We start from the raw sequence: 14,215 nt of genomic DNA on the forward strand, positions 1-14,215 counted from the left end.
TTCTTTAAATATTCTATATTTTTATTGTCTTTTAGTGTTAGTGTATTGACAAGTCACATAGCCAACAACCACTCACAACTCAAAAGTCACATTCAGCAAAATTAAAAAACCACTCACAAGTCACAAATTAGTCAAATAGTCAAAGTGCAAAAGATGAGTAGATTTTTTTTCAAAATAACCAAATCCCTTAAACAATTTCATTAGTTAGCAAAGTTTTGAAATTATTTAGCAATCTAACAAATTGAGTGCAGAGAACTCGATTTTGTTGTGCTAGTTTCTACTATGGAACTCGAGTGTGAGACACTCAATTTTCAAGTGCGATTTCAAGGAGCAAAATCGAGTCTAAGGGCTCGTTTGGTTAAAAAAAAATGGTCACTCATCACTCAATTTTTGTCACTCATCACTCATTACTTAAAATACCCCAACTCCCTACACCCCACCCATTTGGCGTCATTACTCACTTGCCATCACTTAATATTTTTTAACTGTTTGTAGGCCTCATACCTATCACTTGGTGCAGTTTTTACTTTTCTTTTTTTTCTTTTTTTTTTTCTATTTTTCCTTCAACCCCCAATATCGAAACTCACCGAATCCAATTGAAAAAAAAAAAAAAATCACCGAACCTAATGAGGAAAAAAAAAAAGAGTCAAAAGTTATGGCTAACTTGACTAGTGGGTCCCTCAATGTATGTTTAATTACGGAAATGCCATTGAAAATAGAGTGATGGAAACAATGATCCAAAACTCATCCAAACAAGTGCTCTTCCGTGGGACCCACATGATTTGGATGATGAAAATAGAAAATTGAGTGATATCACTCAAAACTCACTACATCCAAACAAGCTCTAAAAGACTCGATTTGTTAGATTGTTAAATAGTTTCAAAACCTTGCTAACTAATGAATTTGTTTGAGGGATTTGATTATTTTGAAAAAAAAAATCCAAGATGAGTCATAACTCAACTTTATATCAAATCAATACAAACACTTACAGCAACACTACAACAATAAAGAAACTCAAAACTCAATAACAGTAAAACACTATAAGTTCTATAACCCATTAACCCCCACAGGCCCACACACACGGTCAAACTTATTATAGACTCAAAACTCAAGTTGACTAGTTGAGTTACACAACAACAAATATCAGAACACAGTCACAGTTCTTAACCCCACAGCCTCCACACACACAGAGTCCAAAATTCAAAACTCAACGAAAGAAATCAAAAGATAACTCCACACACATAGTGATTCACTCACACAGATTCAGTGAAATAGCCTATCAAAACACTATAAACACACTCTCACAGTGAAAGAAAGAGAGAAAGAGAGAGCTAAAAAACCATATCAAGCGGCGGTGACGACAGATTAGGGACAGTCAAGGGATGGCAGATCGTGGGGGCTATGCAACGGCAGCCTTTTTCCTTTGGGTTTGGAGAGTGAAGAAGGATAATGAGAGATTTTGGAGGTTAGGCAGCTGCAAATTCTTAGGGTATGTTTGGTAATTGTTTTTTCCCCTTATTTTCTGTATTCAAAAACAATTTTCTATTTTTGAAACTAAAAAACTTGTTTGGCAACCCAAAATGGACAAAAAACAGAAATTGTTCTCAAAACTCAATTTGTGAAGGAAATTGAAAACATGCAAAAAACTATTTTTAGTTTTTAATTTTCAAAAGTCAATGATAATATGCATTTAATTTAATGAATCTGTCTCATTTAATAAGTTAGCATTAAAGTTCAAAACCTAGTAACAACATATTTTAGTTTTTTTTTTTTCTTCAAAAAACAATTTTTTTAATTTCAATTGACCAAACATATTTTTGATTTCAAAAATATAAGAAAATTGTTTTTTCTTTATATTTCCCAAAACAAGTTTTTGAAAATAGAAAACAAAAACGGTTACCAAACATAACCTTAGGTTTTATTTGTTTTTTTTTTTAATGATTTTTTAAATTTTGATTTATGGGCTTTTTATTTTGAAATTAAAGACCAAATTTTTTTTTTTTTTTTTTTTTTTTTTTTTTTTTTTTTTTTTTTCAGAGTTTAAGTTGGGCTTTTAAAAAAAAGGGGATCAAGTTCATGGTGAGGTTGTGCAAATTTGTATTGCAGGGGTTCAAAAAAAAATTTTCTTTTAATGTTATATATATATATATATATATATATAAACAGTGGCGACTCCAGGAAATTTTTTCAGGGTGTTCCTCAATAAGCATAAATTACACAATATAATAAAAAGAAAATTTTATATATTGACAATAACAACAATCAAAAAATACACAAATACATAGAATTTACAATTGCTTTCTACGAGTTTTCATATTTTGAAATCGTTGCATAATAGTCTCATTATCAATGCTACAAGCTACATCTTTTTCAATATACACAATCAAGCAATCATTCATTCATTGATCTCCCATTCGATTGCGCAGTTCATTCTTTACATATTTCATTGCTGAAAAACTTCTTTCTACTGTTGCAGTAGCAACTGGAAGGGTCAAAGCTAGCTTCACTAGCAAATAGACTAATGGATAAGTCTCGTGTTTTCTTGTGCTCACTTACTTTTCAGCAAGTTCACTAACTCCTTGAAGCTCTAAAAAGAAGTCATTGTTGTGCATATCAAAAATATAATTCTGCAGTTGAGAGTCAAGTGCCAAAATATTTGTCCCAAGAAAATCAGAAGGATAGAACTTAGCTAGACGTATCAACTTTTCCTTATCGAAAGCCACAAATGAATTACTTGGATTCAAGCAAGCCATACAAAGTAGCAAATCAGTATTCGCCTCAGAAAAACGGTTGTTAAGCTCTTGAAGTTGCATATCTATGACTGTGTAGAATAGCTCAACACGATAATGATGTAAATTTGTATTTTGTTGGGTGTTGCGCCGCGGCCTCCCACTAACTACAAATATCGCTTCCATGTCCAAGATCGGAATATCATGTGAGGTACAAAATAAAGATACTTCAGCCAATAAAGATGCCCATCCATCATCTCTCATCACTTGCAACCGTTGCTTAGACACTTTAACAAGATCCATAGCATTTACTATATCTTGATTTTTTTTTTGTAATGCTATTGACAACTCATTTGTGATCCCTAAAATATTTTTCATCAAGTGTAGAGCAAAGACAAATTCAAAAGAAAGAATTGACCTCATAATAGATCGAGCTTCAACTTTTTGGTCGGAGAGGCCATCTTCTTCAATAATCTTTAGTACATCAACAATAGCAGAGAACATCAAAATCAAACTAAGAATGGTCCCATAATATGATCCTCAACGTGTATCACCAGGACGTTTAAGATTTGTCTCTTGATTCAAACCTTGCCCACTTCTACGTACACCATTCTCTAAATCTTCTTTAATTTTGGCAAATTGTGTATCTCGAAGAGCATCTCGTCTCTTACAAGAGCCTCCAACAACAGTTACTAAATTACTAACCACATAAAAAAATTCAGCAATGTTAATGTGATTTTTAGCAACAGCAACAAGTGTCAATTGAAGTTGATGAGCAAAACAATGGACATAAAATGCTGACTTGTTCTCTTTCAAAATTAAAGTTTTGAGACCATTGATATCACCTTGCATATTACTAGCCCCGTCATAACCTTGCCCACGTAGGTTCGATAAACTCAAATTATGTTTACAAAGTAAACATTCAATAGCATGCTTGAGTGACAAAGCGATAGTACTTGCTACATGTACAATACCAAGGAATCGCTCTATAATAATTCCTTCTTTGTTCACATAACGAAGAACGAGAGCCATTTGTTCTTTCACTGAGATATCACGTGACTCATCAACTAATATTGAAAAGAACCCATTGTCAAGATCCTTGATGATGGCTTTGGATGTTTCACGTGCAATTGCATTCACAATATCTTTTTGAATGTCAGGGTGGGTAAGCTTGCAATTTTTCGAAGCTTTTTGCAACACTTCATTAATAGATTCATTGTGATCCCCCAAAAATTGTACAAGCTCAAGGAAATTTCCTTTATCACTTGAACCTTGAGATTCATCGTGACCACGAAAAGCTAATCTCCGGCATAAAAGGAATCTTATGCAATCAACTATTGCATTTAATTGAATCCGATAGTCAATTTTATCTTGATTTGATTGCTTAATAAAAACACTTTGAATGTGTTGCTTTTCGTTCAACAAATCATTACCCTTCTGGACAGCTTGGTAATGAGCACTATTAACTCCTCCAACATGGGAATTTAACTTATCTTTCTGATTCCAAAGTTTGAATCCCTTCGTTACAAAAGTGTCACCTCCCCCTTGCTTACCAACATCTTGTCCAAATAGGTAGCAATAAAAACAGAATACTGCATCTTTGTCTATACTATATTCCAACCAGTGTCTATCTTTATACCATTTGGATAAAAATCGACGGGGCTTTCCAGAAAAAAAAGATATAGGGTAATCATCACTGTGTAAAACAGGTTGACAAGGGCCTTTTGTTAAATAATATCTTCTTATTTCATCATGATCATTAGGATGATAAGATGATATTTTTTCTCGTAGCCCAGGATCTGAAGGAAGATTCTCTAAGTTAAAGTCAACACAAATTCGCTTAGAAGATGAAGATGAATCTTGTGCAGGAGCTGAATCTTGGGTACGTGGTTTTCTTATCAAATATTTGTCCATAATTCTAGCAAAAGAATAAACAAAAAACTATAAGTTTATTTGAAATATTAATAAAATTATTAATTATTGTTGTTTAGTTGTTTTATTAATTTGTTTGTTTTTTATAAACTATAATTTGTTACATTATTGTTTCATTAATTATAAAATTATTAATTTTTATTTAGCCTAACATAATTTAATTTATTTGTCTTTTATAATGCATTGATTAATTATACTATTTTAATTATTATTATTTAGCGTAACAATAAACTATATTACTTTAATTTATTTGTTATTAATTATATTACTTTAATTTGTTATATTGTTTAGTTCTTTGTGCACATTACACTAAAAGAACTAAACATTATACATCTCATGTGTAGCATAATAAAAGCAGTGTAATGTGCAACACATTACACTGCTTTAATTATCATTTACTATCCGGCCCCATGTGCCCACTGCCCATCAGCCCATTTATCCCTACCCCACTCAACAGACAAGCACAAATCATCCCCCAATCACAACCTGCCAATCAGAAAATTTCACAATCACAATACATATTACTAATCAGCAACACACTGAGTCACTGCCCAACAGACAAAAGCAACGAATAAAGCTATAAGATAAAGCCAAAAAAACAGACAAAAAAACAAAATAAAGTTAAAAGTAAAGATTGGTTCCCAAAAAAAAAAAAAAAAAAAGAAAGAGTAAAGATTCGGCACAGCCAGCCAATCAGATTATTCCAGTTCAAATTTCAAAAGAGAGAGAGAGAGTTAATGACTTAAAGACTAAATAAAAAGAGAGAGAGGCATCAGACTTTTGCATTTCATCATTTCATGGTTTTCATTTCAGTGTGAGAGAGAGAGAGTCAGAGAGAAAAAGGGGGCGAAATACCTTGAGGCCGACTGGCGACGGGCAAGCGACGACGGCGAAACAGCTGAGACGGTGAGACCGTTTTGATCTGCGACGACGGGCAAGTGACGACGGGCCAGCGACGAGCGACGACGGTGGGAGACGAGCGACGACGACTAGACGAGGAGCGACGGAGGTCACGGAGCGAGCTGCGCCTGCGAGCAGTGGCGGCGCCACCGTGGGTTTGGTTTGCTCTGGGTTTGGGGTTTCTTTTTTGCTCTGTATTTTGTTTCTCTTTTGCTCTGTATTTGGTTTCTTTTCTTTTTTTTGACAAACGCCTCTGTATTGCAGTATTGGGTAATGGGGTTTGATTTGTTTTTGCCTTGTATAGAGTATAGACTGTCTGTCTTGATCTCTGCCAACGACGTGATTGTGGTTTGATTTCTGATTTGCTCTGTTTTTTTTTTTTTTTTTTTTGGGTGAGAATTCATGGGTTTTGCTACCTCCGTATTATGTTGGGCTTTCCGGGTTTGCCGTGGGCTTGGCTTGCCGTGGGCAGTGGGCTTGGTTCTGTTAACAATTATTATTTTTTTTTTTTTTCAGATTTTAGTTCAAAATTTTTTTTTGGGTTTTTTTTTTTTTTGGCTTGAAAGTAGGATAGATAATTTTTTTTTAATTATTTAATTTGAGGGTATTCCTAATTTTTTGATTCAGGGTGTTCCTAATTTTGGGATGAGGGTGTTCCTAGCATAGATTAAATATAAAATTTTTTTTTTTTTTAATTTTTTTCAGGTCAGGGTGTTCCTGGGAACACCCTGACCTGTACGTGGCGCCGCCACTGTATATATATATATATATATATCAGGGGGTTCATTTGAACCCCCTGACTATAACGTACCGCCACCCCTTCACTCACCCTTTGGTGCTGCCCATTCTATCATATCCAATTCCAATCTTACCATGCATGAACGTCATGGCTAAGTCTGCATTGTCGCTTTCCAAAAGGCATTGATTAAAATAGTACGAACTATGCTTGGTATTTCTTTGCCCCAATCAACAATCCCATCAGCCAACTGATAGGCCTTGATGCGACCAGCTTTGCAGTATCTTGGGGTGAATTCCCAATGGAGCTGGTTCATCTAATATCTTGCAAGCCCTAACTACCTTGACTGAAAGACAAAGGTTAATTGAAAGAGTCCTAAAAAAAGCTGCAGTTCATGTAATACCCTTAATGATCCTCATGTCCCACATCTTCAGTGACTCTTCACTTCTATGCTTATTGAACAGTCCCTGATAAGCAATGTATATGTATTAAAAGTCTGATCACAATCTTCTTCTTCTGTCCTCTTAAAGAGCTTTAATGCTTCATCAATTTTCTCACACTTAGCTAGGGCATCAATAAGGTCATTGTAGCGATATGAATCCTGTGGGCATCCCTTCTCCAACCATTTCCTCAAAGAGCCTTTCAGCTTCATCAACTCTCACAGCCTTTCCAAGACTATCAATTAAACTAGAATAAAACATGTCATTAGCCATCACCACCCCATTACCTCTATAACTCAAATTACTCCTTGGCTTCCTCAATCTGCCACTCTTACAAAATCCATTAACAATAATCCCATATACCCTCACTTGTTCCATGCACCCAATTTTTGCATAGGAATCAATCAGCGCCATATAAATTGCTACATTCACATTATACCCCTTCTAAATCATACTCTTTTTTTTCTTTTTCTTTTTTAACACAGCATATCCTTCTGCACACTTCCCATCCTTACAGTGCCCACCAATCACTAAACTACAGGCATAACGCAGAGTTTCCAACCTCTTCTATTCCATTTCATGATATAGACCCAAACAAACATCAAAATTCCCATCCGTATAACAAGCCTGCATCGAAGTCATATAAGTGCTCATATCAAGCTCCATATTCCCCACCTCCATATCCCTTAAATCTCTCCATTCCCTTCTTTGTCTTCCCTGATATTCCCTTCAATCATTGTATTAGTGGTCTCTTCTCAAAAAAATTGTATTAGTGGTCACAACATCCAGTCCAATCCTCTCAGTTTCAATCGCTTGTAAGTACTCTTTCAACTCTGTCGATCATCATTGATTCACCAACCCATTCACCAATAAATTAAACAAGCGGGTTCAATCCTATTCTCCTTCATTCTACACCACACCCACAACAATTCCTCAACCATTCCCACACTTGCTAAGCAAAAAATTAGCCACTGAAACAGTCATCATGAGACACATTGATTTATATATATATATATATATATATATATATATATATTTTTTTTTTTTTCTGAATGAAACTCATTTATTTAAGCTCCTTATGAACACAAACAATGACACAATCCTATCTACATAGGCTGTGTTTGGTTGCTGGAAAACGTTTTCCGGAAAACACATATTTTCCGAAAATGCTAATTTCCGGAAAAGGAAAATGTATTCGGGTGTTTGGCTGTCTCGGAAATCATTTTACGGAAAATCAATTTCGGTGTTTGATTCGTCCAAATATTTTACGGAAATCGTTTTACGGAAAATTAATTCCGGTGTTTGGTTCGTCCAAATATTTTACGGAAAATACTTTACGGAAAACGTTTTCCCATGTTTGGTTCGGAAAATAGTTTGGATCATTTTACGGAAAATGATCTAGAATCTGACCCAAAAAATCGTCCATCCATGAATGAAGTTTTAGAGGAATTGGAGAAGATCAATGCTATTAAGGAAAAAGTAGCTGAGCCGAAGCATAATCCTAAGCCCAATAAACGCAAAGAAGATAGGCACCAACACCACCAAAACCATGGTGTTAATCGAGCTGGAGCTAGAGCTTAAAAATAACTAGTTTGAAGCTATATTTTGCTCTTATAGATAAAATTCAAGAACCTACATTCCCTATATATATCTGTAACAATACAAAAATTATGGTCATTTGGTTCAACATCAAACATAATCATTCGAATATACCCATAATATTTATATAAAAACAGTCACATCAATTGTTCACCATTGGCATTACACCTCAATGGCATACAAAAATGATACCTATTTGTGGTATCTGAACAGTACAAATACATAATTTGGGCAATTGTATCGTCTCAATAATACAAAAGAGTACATATATAATACATTGATAGGTCAATATTAATACTACAACAAAAGTTAATTCCTAAATATACCATCACAGTCAACATGAAATAAGCAAATCAAATTTGTGAGAAAAAATAACCATCTAACCACAGCTTCCTCAACCTAGCATTCTTGGCTAAAAATCCACGTGCCGTCTTCTCATTCTCACAAAGATGGTCGAAGGCAGTAGCGAGCATATCTTCGCTATATCCATTCGCCATCATAGCCATTACCTCATTATACAAAGTTGTATAATCTACCGGGCCCCGATTAATTTCTTTCAGAGCGACAGCTATTTCCTTCAGCTGATCAGACAAATCAGTCAGCACACTATTATCAGCATTAGAAGCTGCACGCCTTCTTTTGCAGGACTTGGAAATTCCCGACCCAGTGGTGGATGATTCATTTGCGTTCTTCCCATTTTCAACCACACATTCCTCCACATTATCTGCAACAAACTCTGCACTATCCCTATTATCCCCATTATCTGGCTCATTTTCGATATCCACTCCGGACTTAGCAAAGCCACCTATGGCTGTGTCCTTTCCCACCACAATCGCTAATTCATCGTAAAACTCAATTTTTTTGTTCAAATACTCGGCATGCTTCCGATGTGCCTGTAAGGGAGAAAAGAACGTATATAACAATGCAATAATAACTTCACTCATAAATTCAATATAAAAGACTATGCAATAACAATTAAAGCAAATACTCCATACTTTTTCCTACATTTTCTCAGTAATCAAACAAGTAATGCAAAAAAACTCTCAAATAAGGATGAAACAAGTCAATACATTATGTTACTATTATGCACACTTCACTGCTAAGAGAGCCCAATTAAAAAAAAAAAGAAAAAAAATTAGAACAGCAAGCACAAATCTTTTGGTTAAAAACTTTGTTTTCTTTCATTCACTTCTTCCTAGCAACCAAATAGAAAGATCAAAGAAAACAGTGGGTCCTTAATTTCCTATTATTCCCAAGTCATAGCTGAAAAAAACCCATTAAAAAAATCACCTTAAAAAGAAAGTATCAATCTTTTCTTTACTTTCCCAACATTTTATTAGCAACCAAACCGAGAACCAAAGAAAATTGTAGCTCAGACACATATACACATATATATAGATGAAAACGCATAGATATGTATAGATATAATACATAGGTAAGGTGACATGAAAGTTATGTTTGGAAAACCTTATAAAAGCAATGGAATCCTAAAAAGAATGACACTATAAATTTCATATAAAAGGCAAAAACATATATTATTATCTATATTAAGAAAATATAGTTGGAAGCCATACCATAACTTCTTCTTGGTATGTTTTATGGTCACAAGTTATCATTTTCAGATTTTCATCCCAACCGAATCCACTCTTCTTTCTAAGCTCTTGAATAGTTGCCCACATGGACCTTAGAGTCCGCATCCGGTTCTCCACAAATACAGGGTGGCACTCAACCCCGAAATGGGCCGTTATCTCCTTCGCTACAAGAGCAAAGAAGCCGGCCCTAAAAGTATTAGAGGGCTTATTGCCCTTTCTAGCCTCCTCTGTAAGTATCTTTAGCATCATCTCATGCATAGGTGGCAGCCACCTAAATTGCTTACTGCCGCTAACTTTTTCTTTACCCTTTGACATTACTACATATGAAAATAGTATAGTGAGAGTAGCATTTAGTAATTACGCTCGGAACATGAATAACAAATCAAACACACATACAACCACGCTTATGAATGTGCACAACAGAATGGAACATGCTAACTATGGAAATGACAATGTAATACCATCAAATAACAATGTAATGCTAAAAATACTTTTTCATTACATCACCAAAAGTCTATATTACATACATTGTCTTTACAAAAAAACAAAAAGAAAAAACACATTACAATCATAGAAATCTAAATAAAGTACTACTCTCCACTCCTGATATAATCAGACCACATGGCTTGGCATATCTCATCTCTCTTAGCATTCCATGATCTACTATCTTCGACGGACTCCCGACGGGATTGTGTTTCTTGTTGGTGGTCACTAAACTCTACTTGGTTCATTGCATCTTCCATAATATGGTCATTTGGTTCAACCCTCATAATGTGATTATGAACCACACAACACGCTAACACTACTTTCACTTGGGTTGGGAAAGACCAATATGGTTCTGCATCCAACACTCGAAAACGTTTGTTCACCACTCCAAACCCTCACTCAATGGTAGTTCTCAATGAAGAGTGTCGGAGGTTGAACAATTCTTGCGCATTCTCAGGAGGACGATCACTAAACTCTTTTAAGTGATATCGTACACTTCGATACGGTGACAATATTCCATTTTTATTACCATACCCAGCATCACCAAGATAAAATTTACCTACATATATTAAAAAAAAAAAAACCAAATCACTACTATGTTTAGGAAAACACATAATATTTATTAAACTAACAAACCAAAAGGGTGAAGTAATCGTGTAATACCATTGGGAATTGAAAATCCCCCTGTCCTAGCAAATGCATCATTTAATACACGTGAATCATGTGCACTGCCTTCCCATCCATCCAACACATAAGTGAACTTTAAGTCAAAACTAATGGCAGCTAACACATTTTGCGTGGTTCCATCTTTGCGACCACGAAATCTTCCTTGTATTTCAGGTGGCACAGATGCACGAACATGTGTACCATCTATTGCTCCAACACAATCCTAATTTTCGACAAACATAATGGTTTAAAATTACATAAATCTTCACAATTTACAAAAACACACAAGTCGCAATATTTACCTTAAAATATGGGTAAAACCTTCTGCTATTCCTTATCTCTGGAGGTGTATCTTCGCTACGCAGTCTTATTAGAGCTCTATATAATTTCAGGACCCCCCTAAGGACAACCTTGAAGTATCTATGAACAGTCTCAGTTGATCTATAGATCCGACTACCCATTACACGAAACCTCACATTATGACCAATAATGTGCAAGAAAATGAACACTTGCTCCGTAACAGACATGTGAACAGTCGGACGTACGTGCTCCCCCTCAGTGAGGGTGTGACATAAGTGGTGGAAAGCTATAGGCTTCATCCTAAGTTGATTCACACAATGTCTCTCACTTCCATGCAAAACACTATTTATGTATTCCTCTCTCTCGGCGGCATGGTTAACATAAGGCGCCCTAGGTAGTTCTCTACGTCTACGTCGTAATTTCTTTAACAATGCAACCCCCACAAGGAGGACAGATGCAACTCAGGCAAGAATTGTGGCTTTGGTTTTTTTCTTCATCTAACAAAATCACAAACATTGTAGTCTAAGAGGTATGTAAACAAGTATGCTATTGATTACACCATAAATAAAATCAGCCACAAACATATAACATCCAAACCATCACATTGCATTCTATTTACACTATAACAATACCATCACATTGATAACTGCACATTGATATAGCACAATACCATCACATTACATTCTATTTATAATCACCTATATACCCAAAGCACCTTCAATGAAGGTTTAAACACACACATATTGGTCTGCAAGAACATAATAACACCAAGCATGGGTGAAGCCCCAAAATTTCTACACATAACCCAACTAACCAAATTCTAATAAAAATCACAGCAAAAACCAATCATGCATAACCAGTCAAGCCCCAAAATTCTAAAAAAAAAAATTCAGACCACAAACCAATTGGGAATAACCTGCAATCAGAAAAGCCCCAAAATTGATATATGCATCACCCATAAATACACAGTTTCATAAACAATGGATAATTAAAAAAATTGATAAATAACCTGCAATCAGAAAAGCCCCAAAATTTCATATGCATAATCCACAAATACACAGTTTAATCGACAATGGATAATTGAAAAAATTAATAAATAACCTGCAATCAGAAAAGTCCCAAAATTTTGATATACATTACCCACAAATACACAGTTATAAACAATGTATAATACAAAAATTAATAAATAAAAACATGTAAATAATTATATAAATATTTATATAAATAAACAACTAAATAAATATATACATATATATATATATATTTCAGAGATCGGATCGGGAGGATGGGCTGGACCGGTGAGGTGAGTGGATCGGACGTGTGGGTCGGAGGTGAGTGAGTGTGTGGCGGATCGGTGTGAGTTTGAGCTGTCACTCACCGTGGGTCTGCAGCGTTTGGCGCGGTGGTCGTCTGGCAGAGCTCGGTGTGACCGGTGTGAGGTAGATCGGTGTCGGTTCGTGGATCGTTGGCTCTCGTTCTTTCTGTGTTTGGTTGGCCGGATCGGAGCTCTGGGTGGCTGGATCGATCGGGGTTTGTGGATCGTTGGCTCTCGTTCTTTCTCTCGCTCGTTGGCCGGATCGGAGCTCTGGGTGGCTGGATCGATCGGAGCTCTCGCACTTGATCTCGCTCGTTGGCTTCGATCTCGTTCGTTGGCTTGATCTATTCCGCACTTGATCTCGCTCGTTCGCTGTTGTGTTCTTCAATTGTTTTTTTTTTTGTTCTTTCTCTCTCGCTCTCGTGTTGTGTTTTCTGTTTTTTCTCTCCCTCTCTCTGCGTTTTGCAAGACCCGGAAATGAATTGAAGTGAAAATGAAGGCAGAAATTCATTTCCGTGGTCAAAGTGAAAATTTCGGTCAACAGGAAATCATTTTCCGGAAAATAATGTTTTCCGTGACAGCCAAACGCATGCATTTTCCGGAAATTGATTTCTGAAATTGGTTTGAAGCCGATTCAAACGCAGCCATAATCACATAAAGATAAACCTCACTCAAAGACACAAACACATGCAATACTATATGGACATAACTGTTTTGCTTAGCAGCCTAAGAAAAGAGCCTTAAAGCAATAATATCAGGGTTTTCATGAAGTTTATTAGACTATAAAACAAATGAAACAAAGTTAGGAGACAACTTGATCAAGAACTTGTGGCAGCAAGACTCTAAATTGGGCTCCATGTCCAGGCTAATCAAGGAGATTGAAAATTTGGGGGAATCAAGGAGATGGCAACCTTCAATTTACTGAGAAAAATTTCCAACAGAGGAAAAATAGATCTTTTCAGTTAACACCTTTCACATGTTCAGGGTAAAATTGCCCTTTTCCGTGCTCACGACCTAACTTGAAATTCACGTCATAATGGGTAATTGGAAATTCGGTGGCAAAGTGGTCATTTTCTTGGTTCAAAAATAAAAAATAAATGATAATCATTGGTTGAAAAATGATTTCAATGTGTACTTTGAGAAAAATTTATTTAATTTTTTACTACAAGTATTACAGATAAAAGATAAAAGTTAAATAAAATAAGTAACTGTGAGATTCACGTAAGATACATAAATAGTAAAAAATTAAATGAAATAAGTAAATGGCTAACATGGAACCTCCAAATAGTAAGAAAAATAAGCAATAAACTAACTTATAATTCAATCCTAAACAAACACTAAATGTATAGAATGATAATTACTTAATTATTAAGATGGCAACAGGTAGGACGGGGTTGAATTAAATGTGCCTCATTCCTCTTAGGAGTTAGGAAACTTGTGCGGAGCATGAGTGGATAAGTTAAGTTTGAGGTGAATTAGAGGCATTTTGTCATCTTTAACATTAATATGGTAAAGATGAT

The 14,215-nt window shown here is 35.4% G+C and overlaps 2 protein-coding genes and 1 pseudogene across 2 annotated transcripts; all 3 read right to left on the reverse strand.

Moving 5' to 3' along the window:
- Nucleotides 1-6,386: 6,386 nt before the first annotated feature.
- On the reverse strand, nucleotides 6,387-7,418 carry LOC115956831 (annotated as a pseudogene).
- Nucleotides 7,419-8,689: 1,271 nt separating this feature from the next.
- Nucleotides 8,690-10,243, reverse strand: LOC115956832. Its single transcript, XM_031075115.1, has 2 exons — nucleotides 9,911-10,243; nucleotides 8,690-9,229 (listed from the first exon to the last, which is right to left on the reverse strand). Exons 1-2 carry the CDS (start codon nucleotides 10,241-10,243, stop codon nucleotides 8,690-8,692), a joined length of 873 nt encoding a protein of 290 aa, XP_030930975.1.
- A 535-nt stretch (nucleotides 10,244-10,778) lies between these two features.
- LOC115958375 lies at nucleotides 10,779-11,759 on the reverse strand. Its single transcript, XM_031076791.1, has 3 exons — nucleotides 11,383-11,759; nucleotides 11,078-11,303; nucleotides 10,779-10,973 (listed from the first exon to the last, which is right to left on the reverse strand). The coding sequence occupies exons 1-3, from the start codon at nucleotides 11,677-11,679 to the stop codon at nucleotides 10,810-10,812; spliced, it is 687 nt and encodes a 228-aa protein (XP_030932651.1). The 5' UTR covers nucleotides 11,680-11,759; the 3' UTR covers nucleotides 10,779-10,809.
- Nucleotides 11,760-14,215: the final 2,456 nt, after the last annotated feature.

The sequence above is a fragment of the Quercus lobata genome, chromosome 8 (genome assembly GCF_001633185.2).
Source record: "Quercus lobata isolate SW786 chromosome 8, ValleyOak3.0 Primary Assembly, whole genome shotgun sequence".
Taxonomy (NCBI): Eukaryota; Viridiplantae; Streptophyta; class Magnoliopsida; order Fagales; family Fagaceae; genus Quercus; species Quercus lobata.